Here is a 22,920-nt window from a genome sequence, read left to right as displayed (position 1 = left end):
GGTATAGTAAGGATGGCATAGCAAAGCCCCAAGTCTAAAACCCACACTGATTATAAACGATCACACAGACTCTCTCTCTCACAAACACACACACTTTCAGAAGAGAAACACAACAAGTAGTTGACGTATCCATAACACGTGGTAGTTAGCCGTTGATCAAGACTCTCAGCTCCATTACACATAAGAGTCATTGGAGGAAGGAGTCTTCTGTAGGGGGGGTGTTTGCGGTACGGTTTTGATAGTATAAGGACTTTATCTTTCATATCATCTTGAAATAATTTTCTAAAAAGAAAAGGTTAAATTGATACACCTTTATAGGGTTAGGATTCCCACATAGCCATATTTTCATGTTACAGCGCTTGTTTACGGAAAACGGACGGAAGACAAGAGTGGACTACCTGTACTAATTAGCTATTTGCGTCTCCTAACGTCTGTGGCAACGGAAGACATATGCCACAAATGTTGTCACTGAAAAATACTGTCGCTGCAACTGTTAAAACAGTAAGTGTGTATTTTGCATTTGTGAAATTATTGATATGAAAGTAGAGGGATTTATGTTTCTAGAACCGTACCGCATTTGAGAATCGACTCACGTTTAGATGGAGTATTTGGCTGTTTTGGCTTCCACTCCAGAGCCAATTCGGCATTTAGACAGAACATGGTCCTTGGACTAAGGAGTAACGTTATGCTCTTTTAATCCAATATAGTTAACTAGGAAACTACTTAACGTCACCATTTTGACAGTGGGGTTTATTACTATTGCTCCTGGATAGCTAACGTTAGCTAACTACCTAGTTGCTAACAATCCATGCTGGGTAAGTTAACGACGCTGAGTCGACATAGGTATGCCGGAGATAAAATCAGCTAGTTACGTCAGCCGTGACTAACAATTCTTACCTGGCAGCGGCTCCAAACGAAAACCCTCCGCCAGTGTTCGTGGATCCAGACCCGAAATTAAAGCCTGACATTTTATTTTAACAACAGGCCAATATTTTAATCTAACTTTAGTTAGCCGGTTGTTCGCTAGCTAGCTTTGAGATAAAAACACCCGCGTGGAGGCCCAGTCTGACACTGGTGTTATGAAATCATGGTAAACAAAAAAACCACTATACGGCTATTTCAACTCACGCTTAGTAACGTATAACATTTTACCGAGATCTGAAACTGAAATAGTCAGTTATGCACATAAACAGCACTAAAATGTTGAAACGTTCCTTCTCGACAGGTTTTCTTATTTCCGATGCCGCGCTTTACCCCGGAATGTAGCTATATTTTCGGTTACAGTGGCCTGCTAGGATAGTGATGTCTGGAGGATTTAGCAGATTGGACGGTCATGTGGGGACATCTAGCGTTTGAGAGTGGTAATGACCACAATGTAATTTTCTCATAATGTGTGTGAAGTTGTAAAAATGTGCTTAGATAATTTGAGAACGGGTTTTTAAATTATTTAGTGTGTTAATAAATATTACAACAAAAATGGGAAAGAACGTCCTCTGACTTGACTCAAAACAACTGGGAACCCGGAAAAATAAGATGTCAAATCATGACGTCAGTCAGTGATCTTCAGGTCGGAGCTCTAGAAAGAGGCCCGAGTTGGATGACGGTTTAAATCGATTTTTCCCAGTCGGAGCTCATTTTTTCCGAGTTGCCAGTTGTTTTGAACGCGGCATGTCCCATAATGTCTGGTGTGTTTGTAGTCCGTGGCGGAGAAGTACGCCCAAGCAGGAAGCGCTGTGAAGAACCGATAGCTAGCATCTACTGAAAACATACACAATCGTGAACGGTCAACGAATGCCGGTAACAAAGTTTAAAAAAAGCGATCAAGTAACATCAGCTTGCCGCACCTTGATAGTCGATGTGCGAGCCATATCACCGGTCAACTGTTTGAATCGTTGCATACACTGACAGCGAAATGGAACATATCCGAACGCCAAAGGTAAGAAACCGAACGTTAACTAGTGTAGCAATTATTTTTTACCACCCAGCAAAACATTTCACATGCATGTTATGTAGTTAGCTAGCTAACTATAATGACTTGCTATGCAATAACGAATGGTCTAACTGTACGTCGCTCTGGATAAGAGCGTCTGCTAAATGACTAAAATGTAAATGTAAAAACGGTGCGTTGACAGTGGTGCCCAAATAGATATAGGGTTATATTGCAGGGCTAGCCAGCCAGCCAGCCAGCTATCTAACTTGATATTAATTATAGTCAGTCTTGTTTTGTTTCCAAGAAAAGCGGATTCTGCTGCACGGCCTGGTCTTTAGAATGGCCTATATGATGGTCTTTAGAATGGGCGGAATGGTCAATTAGGCTCGCGTTTTGGGTGGTGATTCAGAACAGGATAGAGAGAGCGACTCGGAGAAGCCACTGTGGACATAGATAACTAAAACACTTCATCACGTAACTCTGTGGAGACTGCCTTCTTGGTATACACTTGGTTATCTCTCTCTATGGCGCTTGACAACTGTGTGATGTGCTGGTCGCTGTGCCAGTGACCTGTTTTTGTAGCGAGCCGCCTCTTGCTTCTGTTTGTCCTCCTTGGCACAAACACGATATTAGATTTATTATACTAGCTTGCATGTTTCCTGATAATGCATTTAGTGTGACGGATCATGGTGCCACCACTACGTCAAAGGAGCAAGCAAAGTTGACAATGTTTTCTTCATGCTATAGTGAGTGACAGACGTCATCACAGCCACTGTTTTCTTAGGCTCAAAGCGTTCATGTTGATGTCAAAGTATATTTCTGGTGTAACTTAATAAAAAGCCGGGTTGAAGAGCCACCTCAAAGTCCTTTGTAGGGAATTTTTTCCATCAGTAAAGTGCTGCCTGAAGATCAGCGTCTCGTCAACACTTTAAAAAAGTACTTCCGGGGCACGGAATTTCAAAATAAAAATCCCCCACGTAATAGTAGAAATGTGTCAATAGCTTGTATTTCTTCATGATTATATGAAAAATAATTGTGTGAACATTAACAATGATTCATATTTGTTCATATTTAAGTGACATTTGCATTAAATATGGATTTTAAAACATGTTCCAAGGTCAAATAAATGCCCCCAATGCGAATCAATAGCAAAAACTATTCTGGGTGCAGCAGTAAAAGTGTTGTAGGGAATACTCAGTACAACAAGGTCCTGGGGGCAGAGGCCAAAAGACTGCAGATGGGGAAAAACCCCTGCAGGCAACCACACCCATCCTTTCACCTGAACAAAACAAAGAAGTGTGTCTGTTGAACTGACACTTGTAGGGTGTGGTTGTTTTGTTCAGGTGACACGGTGGGTGTGGTTGCCTGCAGGGGTGTTTCCCATCTGCAGTATTTTGGGCTCTGCCCCCAGGACCCTGCTTGAACTCTTAAAGCACACAGACAGTCAACCCCTGATTATTTCCAAATATTTGGTTCACGGTTGCGCTAAACTGGATCATGCAGATATCCGGACCGGAGCAAGGAAATATAATGTATTCAATTGGGATGGCAAATGCACTTACGTTAAATGGTAAACAGAACACACTGAGTCATCAGCTTGACTTCAGGCCCGTCAACAACCGTTTCTTCCCTCATCCTATTTTTTCCATCTCCTTCAGTCTACACACACACACACACACACACACACACACACACACACACTTCCTGTTCTTCTGTTTTCTGCCAGACCTTGACTGAGCTGACTGATCGCCATCCTGTGGAGTTGCCTAGCGCCACACTGGTTGCTGGGAGACAGAGAGAGACCTTTTCAAAGAGAGGGAGAAAGAGAGAGAATAGGCTACTTGTCTATTCAGTCAAGCAGTTTTCAATGATGTCATTAAAGTGAGACATAACCTACAGGGTGTGAAGACAAAAGGTTACAGAGTTAAGTTAGCCTAGTTATTCATCTTCTAACCAGTCAGTCAGTGTTCTACTCTGGTCCCACTGACTCAGTCAATGTTCTACTCTGGTCCCACTGACTCAGTCAGTGTTCTACTCTGGTCCCACTGACTCAGTCAATGTTCTACTCTGGTCCCACTGACTCAGTCAGTGTTCTACTCTGGTCCCACTGACTCAGTCAGTGTTCTACTCTGGTCCCACTGACTCAGTCAATGTTCTACTCTGGTCCCACTGACTCAGTCAGTGTTCTACTCTGGTCCCACTGACTCAGTCAATGTTCTACTCTGGTCCCACTGACTCAGTCAGTGTTCTACTCTGGTCCCACTGACTCAGTCAATGTTCTACTCTGGTCCCACTGACTCAGTCAGTGTTCTACTCTGGTCCCACTGACTCAGTCAATGTTCTACTCTGGTCCCACTGACTCAGTCAATGTTCTACTGACATTCAGGCTGTGGCAGTGTTAGCGAGGACATGGTAGTACGTATTTTCCAATACTAATGCATGGTATACAAAGTGCATGGTATTTTCCAATACTAATGCATGGTATATACAAAGTGCATGGTATTTTCCAATACTAAAACCATGTAATTACTACTTTGGAAGGACATTCCATAGAGCAAGTCAAAACATACAACTATCTGGGAGTTTTGGTGGATGAGAAGTTGAGCTTCACCACCCATGTAGAGAACCTTATCAGGAAACTGAGGCTGAATATTGGGTTTTATTACCAGCACAAAGCGTGTTTTTCCTTTACCACCAGAAAGGAGTTGATTCGTGTGTTGGATTGTGGTGATACTATTTATGTGCGAGCCTCAAGCTCTACTCTGAAGGCTCTTGACTCTGTGTATCATGCAGCCCTTTGTTTTGTCACCAATCAGAGACCATTGTGATCTCTACAGTGCTGTTGGGTGGACATCACTAGCAACACGCAGGCTCAAACACTGGTACATTCTTATTTAACAGGCCATTTTAGGAAAACTGCCATTGCATCTATTCTCTCTTCTAGCTCGAAATGAAAATGCATACAAGCTCAGATCTCAATCTTGTTTTATGCTAACAGTCATGAAAATTTTAACAGAGCATGGAAAAAGGTCCTTTCATTACTCAGCCCCCTGGTGTTGGAATTCCCTTCAAGCCAACCTTAAACTCCAGGACCGGGTATCCCTGGAGGAATTCAAAGGACAAATGGATGAACAGGTTGTTGAGACATGTAGTTGTTTCTAGTTGTCACCTGATGTCACTAGTTTGCGTTGCCGTCTGGAAGGAAGCGCGTTTTGCTTTACAAACACCATACACATACACTGTTTGTTTGCTGTTGTATTTGTGCTGTTGCCAGTATCTTTTGTCTGTGTTGTCCATTTTGTCTTACTTGTAAAACATATAGAGTTGAAGTCGGAAGTTTACATACACCTTAGCCAAATACATTTAAACTCAGTTTTTCACAATTCCTGACATTTAATCCTAGTAAAAATTCCCTGTCTTAGGATCACCACTTTATTTTAAGAATGTGAAATGTCAGAATAATAGTAGAGATTTGTTTAAGCTTTTATTTCTTTCATCACATTCCCAGTGGGTCAGAAGTTTACATACACTCAATTAGTATTTGGTAGCATTGCCTTTAAATTGTTTAACTTGGGTCAAATGTTTCGGGTAGCCTTCCACAAGCTTCCCACAATAATTTGGGTGAATTTTAGCGCATTCCTCCTGACAGAGCTGGTGTAACTGAGTCAGGTTTGTAGGCCTCCTTGTTCGCACATGCTTTTTCAGTTCTGCCCACACATTTTCTAGAGGATTGAGGTCAGGGCTTTGTGATGGCCACTCCAATACCTTGACTTTGTTGTCCTTAAGCCGTTTTGCCACAACTTTGGAAGTATGCTTGGGGTCATTGTCCATTTGGAATACTTATTTGCGAACAAGCTTTAACTTCCTGACTGATGTCTTGAGATGTTGCTTCAATATATCCACATAATATTCCTTCCTCTTGATGCCATCTATTTTGTGAAGTGCACCAGTCCCTCCTGCAGCAAAGCACCTCCACAGCATGATGCTGCCACCCCTGTGCTTCACGTTGGGATGGTGTTCTTCGGCTTGCAAGCCACCCCCTTTTTCCTCCAAACATAACGATGGTCATTATGGCCAAACAGTTCTATTTTTGTTTCATCAGACCAGAGGACATTTCTCAGAAAAGTACGATATTTGTCCCCATGTGCAGTTGCAAACCGTAGTCTGGCTTTTTTATGGCAGTTTTGGAGCAGTGGCTTCTTCCTTGCTGAGCGGGCTTTCAGGTTATGTCGATATAGGACTCGTTTTACTGTGGATATAGATACTTTTGTACCTGTTTCCTCCAGCATCTTCACAAGTTCCTTTGCTGTTGTTCTGGGATTGATTTGCACTTTTCGCATCAAAGTACGTTCATCTCTAGGAGACAGAACGCGTCTCCTTCCTGAGCGGTATGACGGCTGCGCGGTCCCATGGTATTTATACTTGCGTACTATTGTTTGTACAGATGAACGTGGTACCTTCAGGTGTTTGGAAATTACTCCCAAGGATGAACCAGCATTTTTATTTTTATTTTTCCTATGATGTCAAGCAAAGAGGCACTGAGTTTGAAGGTAGGCCTTGAAATACATCCACAGGTACACCTCCAATTGACTCAAATGATGTCAATTAGCCTATCAGAAGCTTCTAAAGCCATGACATCATTTTCTGGAACTTTCCAAGCTGTTTAAAGGCACAGTCAACTTAGTGTATGTAAACTTCTGACACACTGGAATTGTGATACAGTGAATTATAAGTGAAATAATCTGTCTGTAAACAATTGTTGGAAAAAGTACTTGTGTCATGCACAAAGTAGATGTCCTAACCGACTTGCCAAAACTATAGTTTGTTAACAAGACATTTTTGGAGTGGTTGAAAAACAAGTTTTAATGACTCCACCCTAAGTGTATATAGACTTCCGACTTCAACTATATTTTTATCTTAGCCCCCGTCCCCACAGGAGGCTTTTTACCGCTTGCCGTCATTGTAAATAAGAATTTGTTCTTAATTGACTTGCCTGGTTAAATAAAGGTTAAATAAATAAAAATAGGGAGAACATTTCTCTCTCTCTGTGTGTGTGTGTGTGTGTGTGTGTGTGTGAGAGAGACAACAAGTGTACAGTTAAAAATGAGCAAAAAACACACATTTCTTTCCACAGGGCCGTGGGGTGAGACAGGAATGCAGTTTAAGCCCCACCCTCTTCAACATATATATCAACGAATTGGCGAGGGCACTAGAACAGTCTGCAGCACATGGCCTCACCCTACTAGAATCTGAAGTAAAATGTCTTCTGTTTGCTGATGATCTGGTGCTTCTGTCACCAACCAAGGAGGGCCTACAGCAGCACCTAGATCTTCTGCACAGATTCTGTCAGACCTGGGCCCTGACAGTAAATCTCAGTAAGACAAAAATAATGATGTTCCAAAAAAGGTCTAGTTGCCAGGACCACAAATACAAATTCCATCTAGACACCATTGCCCTACAGCACACAAAAAACTATACATACCTCGGCCTAAACATCAGTGCCACAGGTAACTTCCACAAAGCTGTGAACGATCTGAGAGACAAGGCAAGAAGGGCCTTCTATGCCATCAAAAGGAACATAAAATTCGACATACCAATTAGGGTCTGGCTAAAAATACTTGAATCAGTTATAGAACCCATTTCCCTTTATGGTTGTGAGGTCTGGGGTCCGCTCACCAACCAAGAATTCACAAAATGGGACAAACACCAAATTGAGACTGCATGCAGAATTCTGCAAAAATATCCTCTGTGTACAACGAAAAACACCAAATAATGCATGCAGAGCAGAATTAGGCTGATACCCACTAATTATCAAAATCCAGAAAAGGGCCGTTAAATTCTATAACCACTTAAAAGGAAGCGATTCCCAAACCTTCCATAACAAAGCCATCACCTACAGAGAGATGAACTTGGAGAAGAGTCCCCTAAGCAAGCTGGTCCTGGTGCTCTGTTCACAAACACAAACAGACCCCACAGAGCCCCAGGACAACAACACAATTAGACCCAACCAAATCATGAGAAAACAAAAAGATAATTACTTGACACATTGGAAAGAATTAACAAAAAAACTGAGCAAACTAGAATGCTATTTGGCCCTAAATAGAGTACACAGTGGCAGAATACCTGACCACTGTGACTGACCCAAATTTAAGGAAAGCTTTGACTATGTACAGACTCAGTGAGCATAGCCTTCCTATTGAGAAAGGCCGCCGAAGGCAGACCTGGCTCTCAAGAGAAGACAGGCTATGTGCACACTGCACACAAAATGAGGTGGAAACTTAGCTGCACTTCCTAACCTCCTGCCAAATGTATGACCATATTAGAGACACCTATTTCACTCAGATTACACAGACCCACAAAGAATTTGAAAACAAACCCAATTTTGATCAACTCTCTTATCTACTGGGTGAAATACCACCGTGTGCAATCACAGCAGCAAGATTTGTGACCTGTTGCCACAAGAAAAGGGAAACCAGTGAAGAACAAACACCATTGTAAATGCAACCCATATTTATGTTGATTTATTTTCCCATTTGTACTTTAACTATTTGCGCATTTACATTTTTTAAAAACATTTTTAGTCATTTAGCAGACGCTCTTATCCAGAACGACTTACATGAGCAATTAGGGTGCTCAAGGGCACATCGACAGATTTTTCACCTAGTTGGCTCGGGGATTAGAACCAGCAACCTTTCGGTTACTGGCACAACGCTCTTAACCACTAAGCTACCTGCTGCCCCCACATTGTTACACTGTATATAGACATAATGACATTTGAAATGTCTTTATTCTTTTGGAACTCCTGAGTGTCATGTTTACTGCAAATCACAGCCACTCCAAAGCTCTTTTACATACACAGCTGTAATTATAATTGCCAGCCTTTCTTTCTGGTTGAGTGGCTAATGGTCTACTTGTTGTATAACTGACAACAAGTACTGTGTCTGATTGACACCTCTATATAGATTGTCAGATGCGTATCCTATTTCATTACTCTGTGGGTGGGAGGGGGGTTATTGTTTACCTGTGTTCTAAACGTTGTTTACCTGTGTGTGTACTTGTACAGGTGGAGCAGGTCCGTCTGTTGGACCGCTTCAGTAACAAGTCGACCAGCGGAACGCTGCACCTGACGGCTACACACCTCATCTTCGTGGAGAGCAATGCCACCGCCGCACAGGAGATCTGGGTGAGAAGGACCTTTTTATTCAATGCAGAACACACCTTATCTCACACAGAGCTCTGAATTCAGAATGTAGGACTTGCTTTAGCTATTGCCTGACACACCCATCTACAGCGCACTTTGATACGGAGGTGTTTTGATTGGGTGGGTGTGTTGTCTTGAGTCAGATCTCTGGTTTATGGAGTTACGGTCTACAGTGTGATTTCAACAGAGAAACTGCTGCCAGAGTTCCTACACACTTCCTTCCTCTTCTACTGCTGAGCACAGGGGAAGTTTGTGTGTAGGAGTTAATGTGGTAGCTGGCAGTCAGCCAGTCAGAGTGAGGAGCCAGGCACAATTTTCCTCCAGGTCATAAAATATTGAAGAAAGGTTGAAACCGTGTCTGACTCAGATCAGGTGAGATCAGCATTTTAAGTCTCTCTCTCCTCTCTTCGCTCTCTCTCAATTTAAGGGCTTTATTGGCATGGGAAACGTATGTTAACATTGCCAAAGCAAGTGAAATAGATAGTAAACAAAAGGGAAATAAACAATCAGAAATTAACAGTAAACATTCCAAATATTATATTATTGCTATGTACAGTGTTGTAACAATGTGCAAATAGTTGAAGTATGAAAGGGAAAATAAACAGATACATAGGTTGTATTTACAGTGGTGTTTGTTCTTCACTGGTTGCCCTTTTCTTGTGGCAACAGGTCACAAATCTTGCTGCTGTGGTGGCACACTGGTATCTCACCTAATAGATATGGGAGTTTATCAAGATTGGATTTGTTTTCAAAGTCTTTGTGGGTCTGTGTAATCTGAGGGAAATATGTGTCTCTAACATGGTCATACATTTGACAGGAGGTTAGGAAGTGCAGCTCGGTTTCCACCTCATTTTGTGGACAGTGTTCACATAGCCTGTCTTCTCTTAAGAGCCAGGTCTGCCGATGGCAGCCTCTCTCAATAGCAAGGCTATGCTCATTGAGTCTGTACATAGTCAAAGCTTTACTTAATTTTGAATCAGTCACAGTGGTCAGGTATTCTGCCACTGTGTACTCTCTGTTTAGGGCAAAATAACATTCCAGTTTGCATTTTTTTTGTTGATTCTTTCCAATGTGTGAAGTAATTATTTTTTAGTTTTCTCATGATTTGGTTGGGTCTAATTGTGTTGCTGTTGTGGGGCTCTGTGGGGTCTGTTTGTGTTTGTGAACAGAGCCCCAGGACCAGCTGGCTGAGGGAACACTTTTCCAGGTTCATTTATCTGTAGGTGACGGCTTTGTTATGGAAGGTTTGGGAATCACTTATTTTAGCAGATTTTTTTTCTGGATTTTGATAATTAGCGTGAATTGTCCTAATTTTGCTCTGCGTGCATTATTTGGTGTTTTACATTGTACTCTGAGGATGTTTTTGCATAATTCTGCATGCAGCGTGTCAATTTGGTGTTTGTCGCATTTTGTGAATTCTTGGTTGGTGAGTGGACCCCAGACCTCACAACCATAGAGGGCAATGGGTTCCATAACTGATTCAAGTATTTTTTGCCAGATCCTAATTGGGATGTTCTTTTGATGGCAAAGAAGGCCCTTGCCTTTTCTCTCAGATCGTTCACAGCTTTGTGGAAGTTACAGTTGAAGTCCGAAGTTGCAAACCGTAGTGTGGCTTTTTTATGGCGGTTTTGGAGCAGTGGCTTCTTCCTTGCTGAGCGGCTTTTCAGGTTATGTCGAGATAGGACTCGCTTTACTGTGGATCTACGGTGGGGAGAACAAGTATTTGATACACTGCCGATTTTGCAGGTTTTCCTACTTACAAAGCATGTAGAGGTCTGTAATTTTTATCATAGGTACACAAAAACTGTGAGAGACAGAATCTAAAACAAAAATCCAGAAAATCATATTGTATGATTTTTAAGTAATTAATTTGCATTTTATTGCATGACATAAGTATTTGATACATCAGAAAAGCAGAACTTAATATTTGGTACAGAAACCTTTGTTTGCAATTAGAGATCATACGTTTCCTGTAGGTCTTGACCAGGTTTGCACACACTGCAGCAGGGATTTTGGCCCACTCCTCCATACAGACTTTCTCCAGATCCTTCAGGTTTCGGGGCTGTCGCTGGGCAATACGGACTTTCAGCTCCCTCCAAATATTTTCTATTTGGTTCAGGTCTGGAGACTGGCTAGGCCACTCCAGGACCTTGAGATGCTTCTTACGGAGCCACTCCTTAGTTGCCCTGGCTGTGTGTTTCGGGTCATTGTCATGCTGGAAGACCCAGCCACGACCCATCTTCAATGCTCTTACTGAGGGAAGGAGGTTGTTGGCCAAGATCTCGCGATACATGGCCCCATCCATCCTCCCCTCAATACGGTGCAGTCGTCCTGTCCCCTTTGCAGAAAAGCATCCCCAAAGAATGATGTTTCCACCTCCATGCTTCACGGTTGGGATGGTGTTCTTGGGGTTGTACTCATCCTTCTTCTTCCTCCAAACACGGCGAGTGGAGTTTAGACCAAAAAGCTCTATTTGTGTCTCATCAGACCACATGACCTTCTTCCATTCCTCCTCTGGATCATCCAGATGGTCATTGGCAAACTTCAGACGGGCCTGGACATGCGCTGGCTTGAGCAGGGGGACCTTGCGTGCGCTGCAGGATTTTAATCCATGACGGCGTAGTGTGTTACTAATGGTTTTCTTTGAGACTGTGGTCCCAGCTCTCTTCAGGTGATTGACCAGGTCCTGCCGTGTAGTTCTGGGCTGATCCCTCACCTTCCTCATGATCATTGATGCCCCACGAGGTGAGATCTTGCATGGAGCCCTAGACCGAGGGTGATTGACCGTCATCTTGAACTTCTTCCATTTTCTAATAATTGCGCCAACAGTTGTTGCCTTCTCACCAAGCTGCTTGCCTATTGTCCTGTAGCCCATCCCAGCCTTGTGCAGGTCTACAATTGTATCCCTGATGTCCTTACACAGCTCTCTGGTCTTGGCCATTGTGGAGAAGTTGGAGTCTGTTTGATTGAGTGTGTGGACAGGTCTTTTATACAGGTAACGAGTTCAAACATGTGCAGTTAATACAGGTAATTAGTGGAGAACAGGAGGGCTTCTTAAAGAAAAACTAACAGGTCTGTGAGAGCTGGAATTCTTACCGGTTGTTAGGTGATCAAATACTTATGTCATGCAATAAAATGCAAATTAATTACTTAAAAATCATACAATGTGATTTTCTGGATTTTTGTTTTAGATTCCGTCTCTCACAGTTGAAGTGTACTTATGATAAAAATTACAGACCTCTACATGCTTTGTAAGTAGGAAAACCTGCAAAATCGGTAGTGTATCAAATACTTGTTCTCCCCAATGTAGATACTTTTGTACCTGTTTCCTCCAGCATCTTCCCAAGGTCCTTTGCTGTTGTTCTGGGATTGATTTGCACTTTTCACTCCAAAGTACGTTCATCTCTAGGAGACAGAATGCGTCTTCTTCCTGAGCGGTATGATGGCTGCGTGGTCCCATGGTGTTTATACTTGCGTACTATTGTTTGTACAGATGAACGTGGTACCTTCAGGCGTTTGGAAATATCTATTTTCTGAGGTCTTGGCTGATTTCTTTTGATTTTCCCATGATGTCAAGCAAAGAGGCACTGAGTTTGAAGGTAGGCCTTGAAATAAATCCACAGGTACACCTCCAATTGACTCAAATGATGTCAATTAGCCTATCAGAAGCTTCTAAAACCATGACATCATTTCTGGAATTTTCCAAGCTGTTTAAAGGCACAGTCAACTTAGTGTATGTAAACTTCTGACTCACTGGAATTGTGATACAGTGAATTATAAGTGAAATAATCTGTCTGTAAACAATTGTTGGAAAAATTACTTGTGTCATGCACAAAGTAGATGTCCTAACCGACTTGCCAAAACTATAGTTTGTTAACAAGAAATGTGTGGAGTGGTTGTAATACGAGTTTTAATGACTCTAACCTAAGTGTATGTAAAATTCCGACTTCAACTGTACCTGTGGTGCAGAGGTAGGTATAGTTTTTTTTGTGCCCTAGGGCAACAGTGTCTAGATGGAATTTGTATTTGTGGTCCTGGCAACTGGACCTTTTTTGGAACACCATTATTTTGTCTTACTGAGATTTAATGTCAGGTCCCAAGTCTGACAGAATCTGTGCAGAAGATCTAGGTGCTGCTGTAGGCCCTCCTTGTTTGGGGACAGAAGCACCAGATCATCAGTAGACATTTGACTTCAGATTCTAGTAGGGTGAGGCAGGGTGCCGCAGACTGTTCTAGAGCCCTCGCCAATTCGTAGTTAAACATTTTGAAGAGGGTGGGGTTCAAGCTGCATCCCTGCAACATGTGTCGTATCGGGTGTCATGGTCGGTCTGTCGGGTGTCATGGTTGGTCTGTCGGGTGTCATGGTCGGTCTGTCGGGTGTCATGGTCGGTCTGTCGGGTGTCATGGTCGGTCTGTCGGGTGTCATGGTCGGTCTGTCGGATGTCATGCCTGTTTTGTTTTTCCCCTCCAGATCCTACACCACCACATAGCGTCAGTGGAGAAGCTGTCGTTGACCACCAGCGGTTGTCCTCTGGTCATCCAGTGTCGTAACTTCAGAGTGGTCCACTTTGTGGTCCAGAGAGAGCGAGACTGTCACGACATCTACAGCTCACTGCTCAGACTGCTACGACCAGGTACCGTGTGTGTGTGTGTGTGTGTGTGTGTGTGTGTGTGTGGGCATCTGTGTCTTTGAATGTCAAGTGAAGTTTCAAAAGAATGTTGACATTTTCTCTTTCTCACTCTCCCCCTTCATCTCCCTCCCTCTCTCTTCTCTCCCCCTTCTCCTCTCTCTCTCCCTCCCTCTCTCTCCTCCCCCCCTTCTCCTCTCTCTCTCCCTCCCTCTCTCTCCTCCCCCCTTCTCCTCTCTCTCTCCCTCCCTCCCTCTCTCTCCCTCCCCCCTTCTCCTCTCTCCCTCCCCCCTTCTCCTCTCTCCTCCCCCCTTCTCCTCTCTCCCCCCCCCCTTCTCCTCTCTCTCCTCCCCCCCTTCTCCTCTCTCCCTCCCCCCTTCTCCTCTCTCCCTCCCCCCTTCTCCTCTCTCCCTCCCCCCTTCTCCTCTCTCCTCCCCCCTTCTCCTCTCTCCCTCTCTCCCTCCCCCCTTCTCCTCTCTCCTCCCCCCTTCTCCTCTCTCCCTCCCCCCTTCTCCTCTCTCTCCCTCCCTCTCTCTCCTCCCCCCTTCTCCTCTCTCTCCTCCCCCCTTCTCCTCTCTCCCTCCCCCCTTCTCCTCTCTCCCTCCATAGTATCCTATGAGGAGCTCTATGCGTTCTCCTACAACCCCAAGCAGAATGAGCAACAGAGAGAGGAGGGCTGGCAGCTCATCGACCTGGGGGCGGAGTTTGAGAGGATGGGCGTCCCCTGCGACCAATGGCAGCTCACTGACGTCAACAGGAACTACAAGGTGGGCGGGTCTATCAATAGAAAAAAAGAAGAAAATGTTAGATGTTTGCTATGTCCAGAAACAACTTTGGTGTCTCCAGATCTAATGGAATAGGATTGATTGGATGTTTTACAACAAATCCCATTTAATATTCCCTTTCATTGTGTTGTAGATATGTGAGACGTATCCCAGGGACCTGTATGTGCCCATCACAGCCAGTAAGCCCATCATCGTCGGCAGCTCCAAGTTCAGGAGCAAAGGACGCTTCCCTGTCCTCACATACTTCTACCAGGAGAAGAAGGTAACACCTAACCCTTACCATACCCAGCTTCATCCTAACCCTTCCCCCTAACATTTTACCTACATCCCAAACCTACATATAACCCAGTGGAGGCTGCTGAGGGGAGGACGGCTCATAATAATGGCCGGAACGGCGCAAATGGAATGGCATCAAACACATGGAAACCATGGAAACCATGTGTTTGATGTACATTTACATTTACGTCATTTAGCAGACGCTCTTATCCAGAGCGACTTACAAATTGTATTTGATACCATTCCACTGAATCCGCTCCAGCCATTACCACGAGCCCGTCCTCCCCAAATTAGGTGTCACCAACCTCCTGTGATATAACCCTAAAATATCGTCAGGTATGTGTGGCTAATCGGTGTGCTCTGCGCTTGTCTCTGTCCCCTGCAGGCGGCGGTGTGTCGGTGCAGCCAACCGCTCTCTGGGTTCAGCGCGCGATGCCTGGAGGACGAGAGCATGCTGCAGGCCATCAGCAAAGCCAATCACAACAGCCGATTTGTCTACGTCATGGATACCAGGCCCAAGGTACCCAATCCTGACATGGCTAGCTAGCTCCTCCCACAGAAGTATGTGGACATTCTCAGTCCCTCTGTTTCTTTCTGTTAATCTTCCTCTCCCTCTCCCTCTCCCTCTCCCTCTCCCTCTCCCTCTCCCTCTCTCCAGTTGAATGCCATGGCTAACAGAGCAGCAGGTAAAGGCTATGAGAATGAAGATAACTACTCCAATATCCGCTTCCAGTTTGTGGGGATCGAGAACATCCACGTGATGAGGACCAGCCTACAGAAACTACTGGAAGGTCGGTTATGGTCACTCACTCACTCACTCACTCACCAGACACGCTCAGACTCCCTCTACCTCTCTCTCTGTCTCTCTTAGTGGTGGGAAGTCGTTCTCTGTCAGTGAATGACTACCTGCTGGGCTTGGAGAGCTGTGGTTGGCTACGGCACGTCAAAGCTGTGGTAGATGCAGCCATCTTCCTCACCAAGGTAAGGCCCCTTCTGCTCTTCAGATCTAGTTAGTCACACTGATGTTGGAATGTCTTCACTGGACTACATCCAACAATGGTTACATGTTTTGATAATGACAAGGGAAGCGATTAACCTCTCACTCTCTCACACATACAATTTAAGGGGCTTTATTGACATGGGAAACATATATTTACATTGCCAAAGCAAGTGAAATAAACAATAAAAAATGAACAGTAAACATTAAACTCATAAAGGTTTCAAAAGGAATATACATTTCAAATGTTATATTATGTCTATATATGGTGTTATAATGATTTGCAAATAGTTAAAATACAAAAGGGAAAATAAACAGATATGGGTTGTATTTACAATGGTGGTTGTTCTTCACTGCTTGCCCTTTTCTTGTGGCAACAGGTCACAAATATCTGTCTCTCTCTCTCTCTCTCATCTCTCTTCCTCCATCTCTCTCATCTCTCTCTTCCTCCATCTCTCATCTCTCTTCCTCCATCTCTCTCTCTCTCTTCCTCCATCTCTCTCTCTCTCTTCCTCCATCTCTCTCTCTCTCTTCCTCCATCTCTCTCTCTCTCTCTCTCTTCCTCCATCTCTCTCTCTCTCTTCCTCCATCTCTCTCTCTCTCTTCCTCCATCTCTCTCTCTCTTCCTCCATCTCTCTCTCCATAGGCAGTAACAGTAGAAGGAGCCAGTGTGTTGGTCCACTGTTCAGATGGCTGGGATCGGACAGCCCAGGTCTGCTCTCTGGGAGCTCTGCTCATGGACCCCTACTACCGCACCATCAAAGGCTTCATGGTAGGTCTGTGTACTACCGCACCATCAAAGGCTTCATGGTAGGTCTGTGTACTACCGCACCATCAAAGGCTTCATGGTAGGTCTGTGTACTACCGCACCATCAAAGGCTTCATGGTAGGTCTGTGTACTACCGCTCCATCAAAGGCTTCATGGTAGGTCTGTGTACTACCGCACCATCAAAGGCTTCATGGTAGGACACAACACAACTTCCCTATGTCTGTAGAGATGGTAAAAGGAATATCATTCCATAAGACTCTGTTCTCTCTCTCTGTGTTTCAGGTCCTCATAGAGAAGGACTGGATCTCATTTGGACACAAGTTTGCAGACAGGTGTGACCAGTTGGATGGTGACCCCAAGGAGGTGTCCCCAGTCTTCACCCAGTTCCTAGACTGTGTATGGCAGCTCACAGAGCAGTTCCCCCAGGTAGGTGTGTGTGTATGCGACAGAATACACACCACATAGCAGCCATGAGTGATGATGATGACAGTGATCAAGATGGTGATGGTACCGACTCTTCCTCAGGCGTTTGAGTTCAGTGAGTGGCTGCTGCTGCAGATCCATGAACATGTTCACTCCTGTCAGTACGGGAACTTCCTGGCTAACAACCAGAGACGGAGAGAAGAGCTGCAGTGAGTAACACTCCCTCACTCACTCAAGTGCTATACAGAAAAATCCACAGGACACACACACACACACTATATACAGTTGATGTCGGAAGTTTACACACTTAGGTTGGAGTCATTAAAACTCTTTTTTTCAACCACTCCACAAATTTCTTGTTAACAAACTATAGTTTTGGCAAGTCGGTTAGGACATCTACTTTGTGCATGACACAAGTAATTTCTCCAACAATTGTTTACAGACAGATTATTTCACTTATAATTCACTGTATCACAATTCCAGTGGGTCAGAAGTTTACATACACTAAGCTGACTGTGCCTTTTAAACAGCTTGGAAAATTCCAGAAAATGATGTCAAGGCTTTAGAAGCTCTGATAGGCTAATTTATATCATTTGAGTCAATTTGAGGTGTACCTGTGGATGTATTTCAAGGCCTACCTTCACACTCAGTGCCTATTTGCTTGACATCATGGGAAAATCAAAAGAAATCAGCCAAGACCTCAGAAGAAAAATTGTAGACCTCCACAAGTCTGGTTCATCCTTGGGAGCAATTTCCAAACACTGAAGGTACCACGTTCATCTGTACTAACAATAGTACACAAGTATAAACACCATGGGACCACGCAGCCATCATACCGCTCAGGAAGGAGACGCATTCTGTCTCCTAGAGATGAACGTACTTTGGTGCGAAAAGTGCAAATCAATCCCAGAACAACAGCAAAGGACCTTGTGAAGATGCTGGAGGAAACAGGTACAAAAGTATCTATATCCACAGTAAAACGAGTCCTATATCGACATAACCTGAAAGGCCGCTCAGCAAGGAAGAAACTACTGCTCCAAAACCGCCATAAAAAAGCCAGACTACGGTTTGCAACTGCACATGGGGACAAAGATCTTACTTTTTGGAGAAATGTCCTCTGGTCTGATGAATCAAAAATAGAACTGTTTGGCCATAATGACCATCGTTATGTTTGGAGGAAAAAGGGGGGTCTTGCAAGCCGAAGAACACCATCCCAACCGTGAAGAACGGGGGTGGCAGCATCATGCTGTGGGGGTCCTTTGCTGCAGGTGGGACTGGTGAACTTCACAAAATAGATGGCATCATGAGGAAGGAAAATGATGTGGATATATTGAAGCAACATCTCAAGACATCAGTCAGGAAGTTAAAACTTGGTCACATGGGTCTTCCAAATGCACAATGACCCCAAGCATACTTCCAAAGTTGTGGCAAAATAGCTTAAGGACAACAAAGTCAAGGTATTGGAGTGGCCATCACAAAGCCCTGACCTCAATCCTATAGAAAATGTGTGGGCAGAACTGAAAAAGCGTGTGCGAGCAAGGAGGCCTACAAACCTGACTCAATTACACCAGCTCTGTCAGGAGGAATGGGCCAAAATTCACCCAACTTATTGTGGGAAGCTTGTCGAAGGCTACCTGAAACGTTTGACCCAAGTTAAACAATTTAAAGGCAATGCTACCAAATACTAATTGAGTATATGTAAACTTCTGACCCACTGGGAATGTGATAAAATAAATAAAAGCTGAAATAAATTATTCTCTACTATTATTCTGACATTTCACATTCTTAAAATAAAGTGTTGACCCTAACTGACCTAAGACGGGGAATTTTTACTAGGATTAAATGTCAGTAATTGTGAAAAACTGAGTTTAAATGTATTTGGCTAAGATGTATGTAAACTTCCGACTTCAACTGTACATACTAAACTCTATCTTCTCCCACCAGACTCAAAGACAGGACTCACTCTCTGTGGGCGTTTCTGTTGAGTGAGGGGCAGAACTACCTAAACCCCGCCTACTGCCCCGCCTATGCAGAGACACACCCCGTCCTCGAACCCTCCACCCTGCCCTGCCACTTCAAGTAAGAACTAGTCCTTTACCTCATCTCTCTCTCTCTCTCTCTCTCTCTCTCTCTCTCCTTACATCTCTCTTTCAATCTCATCTACTCTACCCTTTAGTCCTCTTTTCTCTCTCCTCTCATCCCTCTCTCTCTCTCATCCCTCTCTCTTTTCTCTCATCCCTCTCTCTCTCCTCTCATCCCTCTATCTCTCCTCTCATCCCTCTCTCTCTCTCATCCCTCTCTCTCTCTCTCCTCTCATCCCTCTCTCTCCTCTCATCCCTCTCTCTCTCTCCTCTCATCCATCTCTCTCTCTCCTCTCATCCCTCTCTCTCTCTCATCCCTCTCTCTCTCATCCCTCTCTCCTCTCATCCCTCTCTCTCTCCTCTCATCCCTCTCTCTCTCCTCTCATCCCTCTCTCTCTCTCCTCTCATCCCTCTCTCTCTCTCTCCTCTCATCCCTCTCTCTCTCTCTCTCTCATCCCTCTCTCTCTCCTCTCATCCCTCTCTCTCTCCTCTCATCCCTCTCTCTCTCTTCTCATCCCTCTCTCTCTCCTCTCATCCCTCTCTCTCTCCTCTCATCCCTCTCTCTCCTCTCATCCCTCTCTCTCTCCTCTCATCCCTCTCTCTCTCTTCTCATCCCTCTCTCTCTCTTCTCATCCCTCTCTCTCCTCTCATCCCTCTCTCTCTCTCATCCCTCTCTCTCTCCTCTCATCTCTCTCCTCTCATCCCTCTCTCTCTCTTCTCATCCCTCTCTCTCTCCTCTCATCCCTCTCTCTCCTCTCATCCCTCTCTCTCTCCTCTCATCCCTCTCTCTCTCCTCTCATCCCTCTCTCTCTCTTCTCATCCCTCTCTCTCTCTTCTCATCCCTCTCTCTCCTCTCATCCCTCTCTCTCTCTCATCCCTCTCTCTCTCTCCTCTCATCCCTCTCTCTCTATCCTCTCATCCCTCTCTCTCTATCCTCTCATCCCTCTCTCTCTCCTCTCATCCCTCTCTCTCTCTCATCCCTCTCTCTCTCCTCTCATCTCTCTCCTCTCATCCCTCTATCTCTCCTCTCATCCCTCTCTCTCTCTCATCCCTCTCTCTCTCTCCTCTCATCCCTCTCTCTCCTCTCATCCCTCTCTCTCTCTCCTCTCATCCCTCTCTCTCTCCTCTCATCCCTCTCTCTCTCTCCTCTCATCCCTCTCTCTCTCTCCTCTCATCCCTCTCTCTCTCTCTCCTCTCATCCCTCTCTCTCTCTCCTCTCATCCCTCTCTCTCTCTCTCCTCTCATCCCTCTCTCTCTCTCTCCTCTCATCCCTCTCTCTCTCTCTCCTCTCATCCCTCTCTCTCTCTCTCCTCTCATCCCTCTCTCTCTCTTCTCATCCCTCTCTCTCTCTTCTCATACCTCTCTCTCTCCTCTCATCCCTCTCTCTCCTCTCATCCCTCTCTCTCTCCTCTCATCCCTCTCTCTCTCTCTTCTCATCCCTCTCTCTCTCTTCTCATCCCTCTCTCTCTCTTCTCATCCCTCTCTCTCTCTTCTCATCCCTCTCTCTCTCTTCTCATCCCTCTCTCTTCTCCTCTCATCCCTCTCTCTCTCCTCTCATCCCTCTCTCTCTCCTCTCATCCCTCTCTCCTCTCATCCCTCTCTCTCTCTCATCCCTCTCTCTCTCATCCCTCTCTCCTCTCATCCCTCTCTCTCTCCTCTCATCCCTCTCTCTCTCCTCTCATCCCTCTCTCTCTCCTCTCATCCCTCTCTCTCTCTCTCTCTCTCTCTCCTCTCATCCCTCTCTCTCTCTTCTCATCCCTCTCTCTCTCTTCTCATCCCTCTCTCTCTCTTCTCATCCCTCTCTTTTCCTTCTCATCCCTCTCTTTCTCCTCATCTCTCTTTCTCCTCTCATCCCTCTCTCTCTCCTCTCATCCCTCTCTCTCTCATCCCTCTCTCTCTCCTCTCATCCCTCTCTCTCTCTTCTCATCTCTCTCTCCTCCTCTCATCTCTCTCTCTCCTCTCATCCCTCTCTCTCTCTCCTCTCATCCCTCTCTCTCTCTCCTCTCATCCCTCTCTCTCTCTCCTCTCATCCCTCTCTCTCTCTCCTCTCATCCCTCTCTCTCTCTCCTCTCATCCCTCTCTCTCTCCTCTCATCCCTCTCTCTCTCCTCTCATCCCTCTCTCTCCTCTCATCTCTCGCTCTCTCCTCTCATTCCTCTCTCTCTACTACCTGGTGAGTGTTACTCCTTATTTTCCGTAATGACTCTCTCACACTCACTCACTCACTCATTCCCTCTCCTCCTCTCTCTGTCAGGTTCTGGAGGAATATGTACCACCAGTTTGATCGTTCCATGCACCCCCGTCAGTCTGTCCTGAAAAACGTTCTCACCCTGAAAGAGAGCAACCACCAACTGGAAGACACAATAAAAGAACTGGAGGCTGTGAGTACCCTCTCCTTGTTCTGTCACTCACTCACTGACTCTCTCTCTAACTCTCTCTCTCTGTCTCTCTCTGTCTCTCTCTCTCTCTAACGCTCGCTCTCGCTCTAATGCGCTCTCTCGCTCTAACGCGCTCTCGCTCGCTCTCGCTCTAACGCGCTCTCGCTCGCTCTCGCTCTAACGCGCTCACTCTCGCTCTAACGCGCTCGCTCTCTCTAGCGCTCTCTCGCTCTAACGCGCTCTCGCTCGCTCTCGCTCTAACGCGCTCTCGCTCGCTCTCGCTCGCTCTCGCTCTAACGCGCTCTCGCTCACTCTCGCTCTAACGCGCTCTCGCTCACTCTCGCTCTAACGCGCTCTCTCTAACGCTCACTCTCGCTCTAACGCGCTCTCTCTAACGCTCGCTCTCGCTCTAACGCTCGCTCTCTCTAACGCTCGCTCTCTCTAACGCTCGCTCTCTCTAACGCTCGCTCTCTCTAACGCTCGCTCTCTCTAACGCTCGCTCTCTCTAACGCTCGCTCGCTCTAACGCTCTCGCGCTCTCTCTCTAACGCTCGCTCGCTCTAACGCTCGCTCTAACGCTCGCTCTAACGCTCGCTCTCCCTCTAACGCTCGCTCTCCCTCTAACGCTCGCTCTCCCTCTAACGCTCGCTCTCCCTCTAACGCTCGCTCTCCCTCTAACGCTCGCTCTCGCACTCTCAAACTCTCGCGCTCTCTCTCTAACGCTCGCTCTCACGCTCTCTCTAACTCTCGCTCGCTCTCGCGCTCTCTCTAACGCTCGCTCTCGCGCTCTCTCTAACGCTCGCTCTCGCGCTCTCTCTAACGCTCTCTCGCTCTCATTACCTAGTCTAACCCTGTCTCTTCTGTCTATCCCTCCAGAGACTACAGAAGCATGGCATCAGCCCCCCCACCCCAGACCCCCAGACCCCCCCTAGAGACCAACGCACCCTCCCTCTCCACACGCGGCCCCACTCCCTCATCCTGGGAGCCCCCCTCAGCCAGAAGGAGGCGCAACATCAGGAGGAGGAGGAGGTGGGAGAGGAGGCGACAGAGTGCTGCAGTGACACAGAGCGGACAGTAGAGGGCAGAAGCGGTACAGAGCGCAAGGAGAGCTACGGAGACCTGCAGGGGATATACGGGGCTAAGGTGGAGCCCGCTGTGGTCAGCCTGGAGTTTGGAGTGGCGCGCATGACATGCTGAGGCATTGTGGGATACTGGAATGGAGGAAGAGATGAGAGACTGAGCGATGGGGTGACTGAAGGACGTGTGTGTGTCTGTGCGTTGGTGTGATTGCATGTATGTTCGGCCATATTCCTATGTAGGTGGATGAGGGTGTACTGTGTGTCTGTAATGTACGTCTATGGAAAGCGAAATGGCATTTACTGCACTTAGAAAGGCTTGTTTTTTTATGAATGTTGAAAAGCACTAAAGATAATAAATGAAAAGATGAAACAATT

At 45.6% G+C, this 22,920-nt stretch overlaps 2 protein-coding genes across 7 annotated transcripts in view; one reads left to right on the top strand and one right to left on the bottom strand.

The window, feature by feature from the left end:
- Positions 1-1,298, bottom strand: part of LOC311123925 (nucleoporin p58/p45-like) — a 28,550-nt gene extending 27,252 nt beyond the window's left edge. For 3 of the 5 annotated variants that reach the window (XM_084198142.1, XM_084198144.1, XM_084198145.1), the window contains exon 1: positions 898-1,298. In XM_084198142.1, coding sequence (XP_084054268.1) covers positions 898-968 — 71 coding nt within the window. In that variant the 5' untranslated portion in view covers positions 969-1,298. The remainder of the gene's footprint in view (positions 1-897) is intronic. The other 2 variants (XM_084198143.1, XM_084198141.1) reach the window with 2 other exon arrangements.
- LOC311123924 (phosphatidylinositol-3,5-bisphosphate 3-phosphatase MTMR6-like) lies at positions 184-22,920 on the top strand. 2 transcript variants are annotated; one of them, XM_084198139.1, is made up of 14 exons: positions 184-501; positions 8,994-9,113; positions 13,603-13,765; positions 14,369-14,526; positions 14,678-14,806; positions 15,206-15,340; positions 15,479-15,611; positions 15,692-15,801; positions 16,464-16,589; positions 16,869-17,012; positions 17,112-17,218; positions 18,954-19,088; positions 21,344-21,470; positions 22,343-22,912. In XM_084198139.1, the coding sequence occupies exons 1-14, from the start codon at positions 451-453 to the stop codon at positions 22,661-22,663; spliced, it is 1,959 nt and encodes a 652-aa protein (XP_084054265.1). In that variant the 5' UTR covers positions 184-450; the 3' UTR covers positions 22,664-22,912. The 2 variants fall into 2 exon arrangements, with proteins under 2 accessions (XP_084054265.1, XP_084054266.1); XM_084198140.1 differs by lacking the exon at positions 184-501 and adding an exon at positions 1,566-1,936 and having other exon boundaries at positions 22,343-22,920.

This window comes from Coregonus lavaretus (assembly GCF_964263955.1).
Source record: "Coregonus lavaretus genome assembly, contig: HAP1_SCAFFOLD_849, whole genome shotgun sequence".
NCBI lineage: Eukaryota > Metazoa > Chordata > Actinopteri > Salmoniformes > Salmonidae > Coregonus > Coregonus lavaretus.
Note: the sequence above shows the minus strand (reverse complement) of the source record. Positions and strands in the feature narration are given on the sequence as shown.

Bases quoted from the DNA above. Each gene is read 5' to 3' on its own strand.
- LOC311123924 (XM_084198139.1), top strand. From the start codon at position 451: ATGCCACAAATGTTGTCACTGAAAAATACTGTCGCTGCAACTGTTAAA. The intron at 16,590-16,868 runs GTAGGTCTGTGT...TCTGTGTTTCAG, and splicing joins GCACCATCAAAGGCTTCATG to GTCCTCATAGAGAAGGACTG. The intron at 19,089-21,343 runs GTAAGAACTAGT...TCTCTCTGTCAG, and splicing joins ACCCTGCCCTGCCACTTCAA to GTTCTGGAGGAATATGTACC.